The following is a 15,831-nucleotide window of genomic DNA, read 5'->3' as shown; positions in this document are numbered from 1 at the left end:
TTGCTTTAGCCAACTCTTTGCTTTCTGCAAAAGTAGGCACCAAAATGCAACTGTCTTTGGGATTTACTTCCCTGACACACAAAATTCTGATTTTGTTTTCTCAGCTGTTGGGTGACTAAATTGGACAGTATCTTATCAAAAGGACACATATCCCTGTTCTTTGGGGAAAATTATACCACAGTCTCAGCATTAAAATTCAGTTCTTACATAACTGACCACAAACAGCACCATGCTCAGGACTGCTCAGATGGGGCTCTGTCCGGAATAAGGCCCACTGTGAACTACATTCTGTTAGGACAAAGTGAAGTCAAATGCTTCCAGGTCTGACCTAACCCCTGCCCAGATATGACTAAAAATCATTTTACTAACACTGAAAAGAGCCTGGAGCACATAGAAATTCAAGAGATTTTAAGACTCCTGCCTCTAAACCAAAACAGAATTCCTTGTGGTACTTCAAGCTGCAATCAGAAAAGCACACAACCTTGCTGCCACACTCTGTTCCAGTCAGAGCCAAGGCATAAATACTTCCTACAGATGACCAAAATCAAATACCTGCATTTAGTATGCAACAGAGAAAACAGCTCATTATCCTAAAACCCCACCAAAAATCAAAAGGGGCAGCAGTGCCTGCTTTGAAGCCCCAAAAGAGAGGTCATGGTAGGGAGGATACGTATGCAGATGGCAAGAACTGGCAGTGACTGGAGAAAGCGCGGGCAGTAAGGCTGCACTGGAAGAGCCCTCCAGGCTAGCCTGGGACAGGGGCAACACTGGTCACTGCTTCCCTTAGTACTCTGGATGACGCCCACACGGAGGGCTCAATACAGTTATCACCCTGACGTGGCAGCCTGTTTCAGACTAAGCTGGCTATGGCTGTGATCACAATGGGCAAAGCGTGTGTGCCCTGGTCCGCCCCTTAGCCCCACCTGTGTCTCTGCCACCAGGGTCCCTGAAGTACACAGTTGGCTATCGTCTGACCTGCTTATCACCCACCCTTCCAAAATGAGTCTTAACAAGTCTCTCTTCTCAGTCACACATTCGATGGTCTAATGCAATAACAATAATGAGGATAATAAGAGCAGTCATTTATATAGTGATTACCATGCCAAGAACTAATGCAAGCACTTTACATACACTGACTCACTAAGAGGTTGATACTCCCATGAGAAAACTAAGACACAGTAAGATTCAGTACCTTGCCCAACACACCCTAGCTATTACAGGGCTGTAATAAACCTAAGCAAGGGAACTTTATCCTCCTCAACACAGACGTTGCCAGTAGGCCCCAGAGAGAGCTGTTATCTATCTATAGTATTTACCCATTAAAGAACACTTCTCTCACTCACTCCCTTCCTCCCTGCCCCACAGGAGGACAGGTGACTAACAGACCCTGCCATTCAGAGGGCCACCTTGTACCAACGTATGAAGTCACTTGATGAGTGCCTTTTATGCACTGTCTTCTTTAATACTCAAAACATCACTATTTATCATGAGAAGACAGAGGCTTGGACGTGGAGCGAGCAATCCCCAGTTCCATTGCTTATCCATGTGAGAATAATAGATGTGGGAATGGCTAAGGCCAGAAGCCCCAAATGACTCGGTTACATAACTAGAAACCACCCCGAGCTCCAAGGATCCATTCACAATAAAAGCAAAAGCCTGGGTAGTGCCTGACGCCCAACACGACTGGCTTCTGATGAGAGCCTCTTAGGCAAACATCAGGGAGGGCTACTGTGGCCTCACAGAGAATGTCTTGGGAAGCACCACTTAACACCAGCAGACTGGGCTAGCTAGACGTGGCCCTCATTTCATGTTTACTTCTTGATCTTCCTAGAAGCAAGTTCTAGGGATGGTATTGGAAAAGACATCCCACCCCATAAACAACCAGCCCCCTGAGGCCCTGACAGAGAACAGAGTACCCCAGAACCCTAGAATGGGAGCTACGAGCCCTAAATTCAAACCCCTGCCTAATTTCCTTCTCATGTGGAGGCCTCAGTCTCCGTATCTCAAAGCAATAGGGCTAAACTAGACCTGTGTAGGTCCTCATCACTCACGAGCTTCTCCCATAGGCATACAAGCCTTGACTCACATGAGGATGTCAACACTTTGCTTCTCTACTTTTAGGGATCCACAGCTGGCAGTCTAAGCATGTGATCCGAATATAATCAGTGCACCGACTATCTATACCACTACTACACCAATGCACTGATCTGTCTCAGCCAAAATCAAACATATGTGTATGAGAGTTGCAGCAATCATTGGAGGTGTCTACTAATTTTTCTGCAATACACCAAGCAGCTTACTAGACACCTTTCATGGGCCTCCTGGAGATCAGGCTCCCAGGATGTCTGGCACCACACCAGATATTCTCCCAGGTCTCTTCAACTCAGATATTTAGTGATTCCCCGAGTAACAGGCACACGGCAAAAAGGCAGGGGGGTGGATGACCGAGAAGCTGGAAGATAGAGAGGTGGTGAGCCCTGCTGCAACTCCAAAGGAGAGCAGCGTCTGTGGGCAAAAGGGTGGTCATTGGTTCCAGACTGTGTATGCCAGGGTGGACATGGAAACCACAGCCCCTTTCACCTCGCCCAGCCCAGGGAGGGCTGCTGGTAACACTGTCCCTGCTTACATAAGGCAGAGATTAGAGAGGTCTCAGAAGAACAGAGAAAAGCAACTGTCTTACTTTTTCTTCCCTAGCCCCAATTTTTTCTCCACATCATTAGAAATTAAGTAGAGATGAGAAAAATAAATACATGTCTCTTGCATGAGCCCTGCAAGACAAAATATCTAACAGCTAGGAAGCGGAAAGGACACTGGAAAGAAAAAACGTTTTATTTCAGAGATCTTACATTCAGCCCCAAGTCTATCCGTTCCTGTGTAACCCTGCACAAGTCATTTAACATTTTAGCTGTTATTTATTCACATATAAAATGATACTTCTAAGAATGCTATCAGAATGGACTTTTATAAGATGACAGATGCAGAAATGTTTTTTAAACACCAAAGACTTATGTAAAAGGGCAAACACCATTAGCACAGAATTTCTTACTAACAGGTTTCTCCCTTGCTTTAGAAAAAGCATGAGGATTGGCACATAAGAAGTTTCCTTCTCCCTTTGCTTCCGCGGGTAAATCTCTTCTTCACTCACTGACCTTTGCTGTCCATGTCCAGAGAAAACTCAAACACATTTATTTACTGTAAGCAAAGGGATCCATCTCAATTTTATTGTAACTCTTCCTGAGAAGGATTTTTATTTTTAAGGGCACACACTCTTTGGGGATAACTGACAGACTCCTCAAGTTTAGCAGCTGCTATCTTAAGTTGCACCTCTTATTAAGTATACCATCTTTCAAAATGCACTTGCATTCTAGAACCCTGGGAGGGGATGAACAAGATCTGACATCAAGCCTTGGCCACAGAATTCTTATGTGTGAGATTTCACAAAACAGCACTTGAGGACATAAGCTTCTTTATCAAAGACTGATGACCCATGGTCAACAGCAGGGATGATGATGCCCCAAAAAGCACAAGGATAAAAATTAAAACTTACACGAAGGAAATACATGCAGGTGAAGTTTAAATGCCATCCATAAGGACTCTACAGAAATGGGATTAATTCCCATGTCCGCTGTGTGACTATGGGGAAAATATTTAATTGCTGTAATCCTCAGTTTCTTCATCTTTACAATGGGCCAATGATAATAGTAGGGGCTAAACATTAAACAATAGCATAAACAGGGCTTGTACATAGTAAAAACATTAATAATTGATTACTATTGTTACTCTTAGTACAAAAAAAGACCTTGATAATGAATCTACATTCCATACCTTCACTCATTTCTTCAGTCAATTGTTTGTGCCTTCAGAGAGGGCTAAATAATATACCCTAAGCCAGCTATGTTGTCTACAAAGCCACTAAAATATGTCTGTGGACATTTAAAACTTACTGTATTCTATGCCTTCCTAACTTCATTTATTTACTAGCTGAACCTCAGAGACAAGTCACTATCTCTCTGGGCCTCACTTTTCTTCTTTCTAAAATTGAGATCATAATTGTTTCTTCTCCTTTATGGCGCTCACAGGAGGATCACATGTAATCATGTACACCAGGCACATACAACAGCTTTGGTATGGAGCAATTGCACAATAAGTGGGCTGTACATGTATCTTTCATCAACACCAAAATAAAATGCTGGCCCAATATAAAATAACCATGCACATCTTCATCGACCATCCTCAACTCTCCCTCTTACAAAAGATGCTATTCTTTGAAAGAGAATCTCTCCTCCTGCCTTCCTCACAGTGGTCCTAATTAAATGCCAGCCTGCTCCCTTCCTGGGAAAACCCTTCTCCTCCTAGTCACTTACTCATAACTTCCAAATGGTCAGGAGTAAAATGGCATGCATCAGTGTGCTCCGGTTGCTGAACAAGCAAAGCTCTGGCTTTCTGCTTGGAAAACACTCACACACCAGGATGAAACCTTGGCTGAACACCAGTGGATCCATTCCGGCCCCCAGAGGCAGCCACTCACTCACTGTGTGCCAGCCAAACTGACTCCACAGCCACGTGTGACTCTTTCCTCAAAGGTAAAGCCCAGAGGCAAGCTCTTTGCCTCTTATGATGTATTTCTGATTCTTTTCGTGCTCATCACAAAAAGATTTAAATAAAGGCACCAGCATCTGCACAACACAACATATTCCTTGCCAAGGAGGCAAAGCAAAAGAGAGAGTGTGGGTTAATTTGAGGTCCCAAGCTTGGAGATCCGTTTTTCACTTCAGCTTTATACATGTTAATTAGTAATCCATAGAGCAGAAAAGATCATAAAAAGGAAGGTACTTAATTGCTGGAACTAGGAAAATACATATACTTTTGAAGAGAGAATTCCAAGTTACCCAAATTAATCCCTGTTCTGGAGTTTCTACATCACCAAAAAGTACCCAAAAGTCCTATTCCTAGGAATAACCAAAAAATAACACAAGTCACTTACTTAGTTTCCAAATATCTCCCTCGTGAAGCAAATCCTAACAAAATTTTGTGGTATGTCCCCTAAGTTTTCCCTGCACTTTGGGGGAAATAACCTCGAACCCTATATTTTTAAAAGAACTAAGTAATCCACCTAAGAAATTCATAATAATGTACCCTCTCCACATATGTAAGCTTGGAAATAAAGAAATTCAACTATGGTGGTAAGAAATTAAAACATTATTTCACGTTTATGCAAAAGGTAGTCATTCAAGAGCCTAACCTCATGGAATATAACTTAAGAGTTAAAAGACGCAAACTGGGGGTAATGAGTTCTTAACCAATACTGTATTCAAGTTCAGAAAAAGAATTACAAAACTATGCCATCCTGCAGAAACATTTCTAGTTTTGGGGAACAGGAGTATTGTCAATGTACTTTAGTATGACACTTTTGAACTTCTAGCCTGGCTCCTTTTTCTTCTCAAGTTCACAAGCGGACCATACTTGCTTTATGGTTGGATCTATTTCCTACCTAACCTTGCAAGACACTATTACACTGACACATACACACACACACCCCTACCTCTATCAGTCGCATCTCCATTTAGTTACCTTGCACTAAGATCAAAAGCAGCTACATGTAATCTGACCTTAACACTATCCTAAGGCATCAGTGCAATATGCAAATGCCCCTATGATCACCACAAACTACCCTTATCACCTGCTGCACAGAATACAGTAACACTATCTGAATGCCAGAAAGTTACCAAAGTGACAGCTCTATTAGAAGAGACCAAAGAATTGATCTAGAAGGAATATAACCCCACAGTCTAATCAATGTCACATCCTTTAGAGACGCAGACAGTAAGTACAGATAAAGGATGCAAAATGCTCCTGTAACAGCATGTTCCAATTTATTACAATCAAATGAATACCTAGCAACTCTGTTTAATCCCAGATACTGTCAGGCTAGTGCAACAACTTACAGTTTCTAAAGACCCAAACAAACCTACCTAGGTTGTATTTCCCCATCCACTTCAAAAATTCATTTCAACCACCCAACAAGGACTGCAGAGAGAACTCTAGAAGGCATCCGCAACTGGAATGAAATGTTCATATTCATTCCCAGCACCTGGCAGGCGGGCAAGATGGGACTAACAGAGACCTCTCCTCTCCTAAAAATTAGGGCTCTCATGCTTCCAAATACCAGTTCTGCATATATTAATTAAAGCATGGGCAAGTATCAAAACTGGTATCAAGAGCTGGGGATTTAGCTGAGTGGTTACGCCCCCCTGTCTAGAAAGAGTAAGGACTGGAGTTTGATCCCCTGTACCAAAAAACAAACAAAAAAACTGGTATCAAAAGCAGTTTGCCTACAGCAACTTAAGCTTCCCAATATTACAGAGAGCTGGCCAGAATGGTCTTAAATTAGAAAGAGCTCCCCAAACCTCAAAGAAGCCAACCACACAATCCCCCCCCCGGGGGGGGGGCGTATCTCATTTCCTAACAGCCACCCTAGGCTGCCTTTTCAATTGGAATAGGTTTGGCAGGTCCGGGAGGAGGGAGTGGTGCATTAGGGCACTTACAGACCAGGGCTGAGTTCCAGGGCAAAGGTCCTATTTTCATTGAGGCTTCAGTAGCTCCTGGGCTTGCAGGCTCCTCCTTACTCATCTATCACAAAATTCATTTAAAAATTTAAAGGAAATCGCTTTGCCCTGGACCCTGCCCCTGGACACCCCCATGCTTTTCTTGAAGGAATCAGTTAAGAAGAGCTATTCTTTCTGCAGCCTCTGGTCTCCTCTCTCCCAATCTAGTCAGCTCTGCAAGTTGCATGGGCCTCAGATCTTCCTTCTCAGTTTAGGAGTACCCTGCAGACCTGGCGCAGCAGCCCTGAGCCCTACCAAACCCGCTGAGGCGAGGGAAGCCAGGTGGGGCCAATTTGCGTAGATTTCCTTCCACTGGGCTTCTGGTACCTCAGGCACCCAGGACCAGCAGGAAGGAGTGCTGGGGTGGAGACATCTCACCCTGAGTTCCTCCTTTTCTTTTGGGTTTTTTCCACCAGCCCTTATCTCTGCAGCTAAGCCTGCCCTGGCGGCAGAGAAGTGCGTTTACTGCCCATCTCCTGGTCCCTCGCTGGTGACCTTGGCCGCGCTGCTACTTGCCTTTCTGCCCTCCGTGGCCAGACACCTACTCAGGTTACCAAAGGGTCACGACGAAGTGGAAGCGCAGACAATATACCTGCCACGCAGGCAGGGTGCCAGACAGGCAAAGGACTTCCCTCTTGAGCGCTGGGTCCTTCCCCACCTGCAGTCCCTGGACCCCTGAAACTGCAGAGCCTCGAGAGAGCCGGCTCGGGGAGGGGGGTCCACGGCTGAAGTCCCCCGTTCACCCGAGAGCCGGGGGCTCCGGAGGGGGTGTGGCACCGCAGCCCCCAACGCCCCCTTCTTCCCCAGCTCAGACCGCAGACGATCCAACCGCGAGGCAGCGGCTGCGAGCAGAAGCGGCCGGGTCCCCGGCCCGACCTACCTCCTCCAGCAGCGTGACGGTGTTCCTGCAGTTGTGCAGCCGCGTGGTGAAGCTGGACGTGGTGGGCGAGTTGTAGTCCTCGGTGGTCTCGGAGATGAACTCGGACACGGAGATCTGGTCCGGCATCCTGCCGGGGGGACGAGACACAAGCGGGGGCGGGGGGTGAGTCACGGCGCAGGCTCCCGGGGCCGCGGGCCGCCCGGTGGCTCATGAACGCCCCGCGAGGAGCCCGCACCGCCGCCGGCGCCCGGCCTGGCGCGGCTCCCGGGCCGCGGCAGAGGAAGGGCGGGCGAGGGCGGCGGCGGGCGCGGGGCCCTTCAAACTCCGAGGCGCGCGCGAGGCTGGGGTCTTCGGGGGCCCCGCCTCCCTCTGCTCATGCCGGCGGCGGCGGGACTGAGAGCGCAGGCCCTGGACGCGGGGCGCGGGAGGGCTCGGCTCCGGGACGACCCTGCGGCCGGGGGCTCCTCAAAAGCTCTGACAGGCGACGGCGAGGCTCGGGTGACTGAGACTCACTCCCGCGGGCGGGCGGGTGGCGCTACCGCGCCGGTCACGGGGACAAACAAGGAAGTGCTCTGCGCACGCGCCGCCCGCCCCCGCGCCGCCCCCACCCGGCCCCCACCGGTCTCGTTGCGACGCGGGTGCCCGGGCGGGCGAGGCTGCAGGTTCGCGGCGCCGCCCCCGGCCGGTTACTTCGGTGAGCTGGTTACGCGAGCTTTTGCAGGAGGGAGACCAAAAAAAGTTGCCCGCATTCTTTTTTAGTCCCGTGTGGGTGCAGGAAGCGAGGCTGAGGCTAGGAGATCCGCCTCCCGCCGCGAGGCTGTGGCCGGGCTCGGGCTCCTGCCCGAGAAGACCAGCCCTATGCAATTACTTAGGTCGCTGGAAGGCCTAGGGAAGGCAAATGAAAAGGTTTTTGTATTTTCACAATTTCCGAATCTTGTCATTTGCACTTTTTTAATGCAAAAAAAAAAAAAAAAAAAGGGGGAGACGAGGGTCAGGGCGTGTAAAGACATTTCTCGGGTGCAGATGGTGTGCAACGCTAAGCAGAAGCCAAATTTCAGCTGAGAAAGTACCAACAGTCCGCCCCTCGGCCCCTGCAAGTGGCTATTTTCCTAAAGTAGCTTAATCTGTTAGAGTTCAAAGAATCCACCTAATTTCTCACCGTTGACTGAATGAAATTGGAGAGGGGGAAAAAAGCACTCGGGGAGTCAGGCAGTAGGATCACAAGTTCGAGCTCAGCCTTGGCAACTTTGCCAGACCGACCGGGTTCAAGCCCCAGGGCAATTAAAAACAAACGTCTGCCCTCGCTGGCCACCTCAGGATTGGGTGTTGCAGTTGGACCCTAGAGAAGCCCCCTGAATATCTGCCCTGTAGCTGGTCTTGGCAATTTGACCATTAGGGCAGAAGGCTCTGGCCTCCCCAGGATGAGCTCCTGCCGGGTAGTATGGACAGGGGTCTGTTGTCTGGTCCTGAACCCTGGCTACAGCCCAAGGCCCCAGGGCAGGAATCTTAGCACTGGGCCTAGCACGAAGAAGTCCGTGAGTGCAGTTCACATGGGAATGCAGTGTCTCTGTCAACAAACACCAAGAGCCTGTCATGTGATCTGGAGAGTCAGTGATGATAACGCCCCTGCTTTCTCGGAGCTTACCAGAACTGCAGCAACTATGGTATAAACGCTAAAAAATGTTCAGAAAATGCCTGTCTGATAAGGTAGCAGAAAAGAGTGGGATTTGGGGCCCTCACATGCCTCCCATGAAGGTGAAAGATAGGGGCTCTGCCCCCAGGAAGCTGTGGAAGTTAAATGTCAGTGAGTGAAAACATGCTTTGTGCACAGGAAAGCCTTTCTGAAAGCTGAGAGGTTTATCACCCAGCCCTGACACTGCCCCACCTTTGCTGTCCCTCCAGCGAGGTGCTCATCTGTCCTCCAGGAGACCCTGCTCTGGGAAGGAAAGCATTTCTGCAAACCAAAGGGAGAATTTTCTAAGGAAAGACACACAGTTACACTTCCCTGGCGAAGGGAAGTGTTCAGAAATCCATTTAGAGAGGCAGTTGCTAAAATATTAGTAAATAAACAGGCACCCATTTTCTCATTAGTAATTTCATAGCTTGGTCATGGAATTTGAGGATCTGAGGAAGGAGCCAGATGGAGATAGCAAGCAGCTGAAGGTGGCTTGTTTGGGTGCAGTGGTTGCAAAACATGGGCTTTTGAAGGCTAAGCCACCAAGGAGGAAATTCTTCCTCTTTCTCCACTGCATCTGGAAAGTTGTTGACTCGGAGTAAATATGGCACCCAGTAGCTTGGACTAAACTCTGTGAGTCTCAGTAGGGACACACTGCCCCACGGAGCATCTAGAACACAGCACCAAGCACTTAGACTCATTTCAAAAGGGGTTGCCTTCCTGTAGGCTAGAAATAAATCCAGACTTTGATTTTTGCATTTGCTCTATTCTTCCCTCTATTCCAAGTTGTCACACAGCACCATCACCTCCACTAAGGTGGTAGCTCTCCCCATGCTCTATATCTGACACATAGAGAATGATAAATAGGACCTGTAATTAAAAGCTTAGAGTTGATGAAGAACTGCCTCAATTCTGGGAAGCCTTGGACTCCAGGGTTCCAGAGGTTTCTCTCCTAATAGCTGATGCTGTCACCTTGGGCCTGGGTGCCACTCCATACCAGAGGTGGGTGTGCCAACACAGCTATACAGAGCCCTGATTGCAATGCAGACGCAAGGAATAAAGATTACTACAACAAGCTGAGCCAGCTGTGATGGTAAACAGCTGGGGATTTCTTTCTTGACTGAATGCGCCAGAGAGAGCAAACTGCTACCATCAATTGCTGTTTCAGTTTCATTTGAAGATTATGTTATGTATCTCCTCCTCCCCTGCCTCATCTGGCCAAGAAAGGAATATGCAAACAATGAGATATTGTGCTGTGGTATTTACCTCCTCAACCTGGTCTGCAATTAGAATTTCAAAGGTTCATACCTCAGCCCACCATTTCAGGGGTTCATGGACCATAATCCTCTTTAAATTTGAAACCATGGCCAAGTGCAAATCTGTACCTCTCAATTTCTCAAATACCCTGCAAACCATTTCTGGATATCTGAAAGCAAATAGTCTGATGTGAGCAAAACTTAAATGCTGGATTTCTTTGCATGGAGCTCCCCAGAAATAGGTACAGTCTTTTCCAGACCAGGAACACACACACACACACACACACACACACACACACACACACGTACGTGCACAGAGCTCCCAGCTTTATATAAAGCAAGCATCATCTCTGTTGTCATCCTCACAATCGCCCTCAGAGACTGTTCAGCACGCTCATCACTCATCCTGTTCAGCCCTGTTCACAGGGGCAAGACGGTGGTCCTGGCAGGGCATTCTTTGTCTCCTTGAGTAGAGGTGGCAAGAAAAGGGGTGGCTTACTCAGTAGTGACAGCAGACTCCACTGTCATCAGAGAACTGGCTCTGGGCCGCATTTCCAGCTGCAGGCCTCACTGTCCCATCTGCCTTGTAGACAAGGGCACATTGGCAAGATGACTGGCAAGGGACCAGGGGTGGGGTGGAGTGAGTGGGGAGTCCACGGTGTTCTCGGGGCCCAAGAACCCAGCAGAGCCCCCTGCTCCGAGCCGCAGTGCTAGCCAGCAAAGCAGTCATCAGAGCCTCCCAGTGCCTTTATGGGGCAGAGCAGTGGGGAAGAGGAAGAAGAGAAAATGCTTCCTGTTAGGAGAACCCAGGTTTCAATATATTCTGTCACTGCTTAGCCTTATTTTCTCGTTTGCAAAATTAGGGTAATAGGCAATAATGAACCTTTGTTCCAAGTTAAGTGAAGTGAAATGAAAAGATGTGGATTAAGACGTTGCTGCACAGTGAATAATCACTCATGTGAATCCCCTCTGAACTCTTATGTGAAATATGACTACAATACATCTCTTTTCATTCCACAACTCATGTATCTCTAAATTAGTCACCTGGAGGAAGGAAGAAGGGGAGGGAAGGCTACACATTATTTCCCAGAGTTTGGGATTTCAGATGTGGGAATAAATAGTCTTCAGAGACCTTACTCTCTTTAGCATCCTTTGTGAGATCAGACCCATTAGTGATAGTTTTGGATTCCAGAAATAAACAAACAGTACTAGAGTCAAGCAGGATGAATGCCAATCAGAATCAAATGAGTTGAGATCACAAAAGCCCTGTCTTCACAAAACATAGCTCCTGTAAAGAAGGATACTGTTACGGCTGTGTCTGGCTGACCCCCCAAAGCCTCATGCAGTCATAGGTGGGGCTTTTTTCAGAGGTGGCTGGATCTAGAGTGTGTGAGTGTTTCACAGTGCAATTCTAGGATTAAGGGTGGGTGATTACTAAATTAGCCCACTGATCGGTTTGGTACCACCTTAATCCCAGTAGACGGATCACAATGTAAGAGACAGAAAGAAACTTGTCCTCTCTGATCACTTTGGTACCTTCTGCCCACCATGAACGGTTTCTCCTCTCTAATAACTGCCATGCCACCTTGCCTTGGAGCCATTCGATTATGGACTGAAATTTCAACACACTGTGAGCTAAATAAACCTTTAACTTTGGGTGTCAAGTATTTTGTCTCAGCAACCAGAGAGAGGTTAACTAAGACCGATTCTGTGAGCTAAGTGACTTCTGTGGAAGAGAACAAGGCATTTATTTTGTAGGAGCATGAGTTAGACTTGGGCTCACATTTCTGCTACTTAGCAATTATTAGACCTTATTAAAGTAATGTACTTCTCTAAGTCTCAGTTTTCACATCTATAAAAGGGGGGCAATGAGATTTTAGTGTTCTGAAAATTCAGTGAGCTAAGGGATATAAAGTCCTTAGTGGGGTCTTTGACATCCTAGGTGGAGAGTATTTTCCAGATATAATTTTCTAGATATAATTAAGAGAAATTTGAAAATCTTACCTGGAGGTATAAATCATGATTCTTCTGTTAAAACATTCACCCAGACCTGCTATGTACCACTTTGTTAACTACAAAATTTTCCACACATTCCTTTCTTTAGGCCTCTTGACAACTTCATAAAGTAAGTGTAATTATCCCAAATTTATCAGAGAAAAAAGTAAAGGTGCTGGAATATGGGACTGTACTTTCTGAGCTCCTATCCAAGGCCAGGCACTGCACTGGTTGGTATGTATGCAGTGTCTGGAATTGTTCACACGATAGTCCTGGGATCCAGGTATTACAGTACTGGGATCTGAAACAGTGAAATCTCACTGCAGGTTACCATTCTTGATCCTGGCCAGTTCTAAATCCAATGTTTTTGCCACTGCCTGCAGAATCTTTTTACTGTACCTGATGTAGTGCTACTTTGTTAGATGTATATTTCCCAGCCTGGACCACCAAAGAAGGTTTTCTTACTTCCCTATTTCACCTGATAAATTATGAATTCATTTTCTGCCATCTTAAAGAAGTGGCAGAGGAAAGGAAAGCTGTATAGCGACGGGAGAGGAAGGGATGTATTTGATTCTGTGTTGTACTAATAAGGCTCAAGTTGCCATATTCTCCGTGAGCTGAAGACTGTTTTCCTTCATGTTCTTTGTACAAATGCTTCCCAAGTGCACTCATGCAATTTCATGTAATATATCAAAAAGCCTATTCTAGTCTCAAATATACTTAATTTAATGTAAATACTTCACATAAAACTGCTAGCGTGTTCTCAGTAAGTAAAGAGAACATGGTTTGTTTGGAGACAAAATACTCTGTTCTACCTCCCTGTCCCCAGTTGTTTTTCCTGATGGAGGTAGGAGAAAAAGAGGCACAAGGAATGGTGGGAATCCAAGATACATAGCGTGAATATCAAGTAAATGAACTTAGGAAGAGTATATTCTAGTCCCGTCCTGTAAAAGAACAATACTGTCAGCTCACAATTACTCTGCTGACTTGGTGCCCTGCACTATTCTGAATAACTGCAGCCAAGAGCTCTCTTATTGTTCTCAGGAACCATATGGGACAGGAATTATGTTATCCTCATTTCACACACAGAGGAAACCTGAAGCTTAGAGGTCATCTTGGCCAGTCCGAAGCAGGACCAGGCAGTCTGATGTCATAAGCTTAGGGGACGAGCCACCATGCTGCCCCAGGGTAAATTTTCTGTCACAGTCTATGTGTTGTCATTTTTCCTCCTGGGGAATGCTAAACCAACCCAATTCAGGTGCAAGCTTGACTGGTCTGGGGAGCACTCCCTGCACCCCACTTCTTGGGGATAAATCTGCTCCGGGATGTGCCCTGGATATGCCTTTCTCCTGCTGCTGTAAGCAAGCAGAGGATATTGGCACACTTCTGAGGGACTTCAGATTCAGGTATACATGGCAAACCAGAACTTCCCTGGCAACAAACAGCTCTGTTAATGTCAGTGCTGGGCTGAAAACTCAGATCATCCTACTGAGTTTCCCACACTACTGACTTCCAAGATTGTCAGTCCCTGAGGGCCCCCAAGGACAAACTCCTATCCATTTCTGTTTTACCAACCTCCCCCAGGAATTAAAGGACAGAAACCTTCCTGGAGCCCCAGGCTTGACATTTTACAAGCACCATCTCCTAAAATCTTCCCAGGAACCTGGTGAGGTGGCATGTTTTCTGCTGAGAGCTCAGAGGCATGCACGGTTTGCTCCAGGTTGGCAGTTAATAAGTGCAGAAATGCTATTCACGGTGGCTCTGAATCCAAAGCTGCAGGCTTTTTCTTTCCTAAGGAAGGCACTGCCTAGTACAGGCCTCCTGGGGGCCCCCCATAAATGTGTTTTGAATTGAGCTGGCTCCCTTTTATGAGCTACATCATTTCTAATGTAAGTAAAACAATCTCCAAGTGAAGAAAAATTGTGGTGTTTTATAGGATTCCTAAAGACTTGCAATCTATAGGAGTGAGGGATTTTAAATCTTACTTTATTTCTGAAAATAGAAACATTCCCATGAAAAATGAGAAAAGCTTATAGAATCTCCAGGTTTCTCTTTTTCTTTGATGAATTTGCTTTGTTTTAATGTAGCTGATCACACTTAATCATGTTCACGTCTGTGCTATCTCAAGGCTGACAATGCCTCTTTTATGGCCCCTTTCCATGGCACCATTTTCCAAGGCACAATTTTCCAAATATTTGTATTTCTGCAATTACTCTGTGAGCTTCTGTTCTAACTCCAGAGCCTCAGGTGCTTCTGAGGTTCTTACTGGATACAGGGAAGGAAGAATGAACAAAAGAGCAAGAAATGTGTACGGGGGAGGGGTGTGAGAGGAACCCTGGTTCCAGAGTAATTTCATTACCATAAATCGTGATGCACAGTAAGATCCCGGGGGGGATTTTAAGGATAATATGCTTTCTAATCCTTTCATTTTTCTGATGAGGTGACTGATTCCCAAGTAGTCAGGTGACTCACCCAGCACTCCGGGGAAGATGTGTGGGATCCAGGGCCAGATGTCCTGGTTCCCAAGGGTTTCCCACTTCTCTGCCTTTCCCACTTAATTTCCAGGCCGGATAAAGCCCCTGCCATTAGAGACTCCCATCTATAACGATCATACTCATCTCTGCATGGCAGTACAAGGACTACCTATAGACACTGTCTACAGTTGAAAACCTGTAACAGCATAAAACTCGGCATACTGGCGCTTAACTGACGCTCCTAATTTTGGCAGGAAGACTACACCCACAGTACTCACTCACCTCTTGTTTTCATTCCTTTTCTCCATCTCCTTTGATCTGTTCCCTTTCTTTTCTGCTCTGCAAACCCAATGAATTCTAAACTGTCCCATGCTATTCCCTGGCCTTTCTTAAAATCTGCTGTATAAAAGATTATATGTTTTATGATCTTTTCACAGGGAGTCAATTGGGATGTTTTTGTAACAAACTACCCCATACCCCAGCCCAGGGCAGCCCTCCAGAGCCCTACAGCAGCCCTCCTGCAGACCACTGGGTAAATTTCTCCTTTTGCAGAGTCCTCTTCTCACTGACTTTGTTTTTTCCCCCTTGGTCATTTTCAGAGATGAGGTCATCGCCCCCTGCCTCCCTGAGGACATTCTCTAATGGATCAAGTTGGATCCCAGCTGGCTTGCTTCTGCTCCACAATTATCACACCATCTATATAACCTTTCCAATGGCTGAGAATGAGGTCTGGATTCCGATTACCCAGATTCAACCTCAACTCTGCCATGTAACAAGGCTGGTCACCTTAGGCAAGTTATATAATTTCATGCTCATTACATTTATAAAACCTCTCTCATAAGGCTGTGTAAGTTTAAATGAAATGACCCATGCAAGAGGCCTGGTACATAAAGTGACCAATAAATGTTATGCTAGCTACTAATGTCATTATTTAACTTTGGTAGCC

General features: G+C 46.4%; 1 protein-coding gene across 7 annotated transcripts in view; it reads right to left on the bottom strand.

Moving 5' to 3' along the window:
* Asap1 (ArfGAP with SH3 domain, ankyrin repeat and PH domain 1) overlaps positions 1 to 15,831 on the bottom strand; it is a 322,988-nt gene that overhangs the window by 238,077 nt on the left and 69,080 nt on the right. For all 7 annotated transcript variants that reach the window (XM_087184109.1, XM_087184129.1, XM_087184116.1 and 4 more), the window contains exon 3: positions 7,486 to 7,612. In XM_087184109.1, coding sequence (XP_087040235.1) covers positions 7,486 to 7,612 — 127 coding nt within the window. The remainder of the gene's footprint in view (positions 1 to 7,485; positions 7,613 to 15,831) is intronic.

The sequence above is a fragment of the Heterocephalus glaber genome, unplaced genomic scaffold (assembly GCF_053883595.1).
Source record: "Heterocephalus glaber isolate CG9 unplaced genomic scaffold, H.glaber_assembly_v1.0 deba00000281, whole genome shotgun sequence".
NCBI classification, from domain to species: domain Eukaryota; kingdom Metazoa; phylum Chordata; class Mammalia; order Rodentia; family Bathyergidae; genus Heterocephalus; species Heterocephalus glaber.
This window is presented reverse-complemented; position numbering and strand designations above follow the sequence as displayed.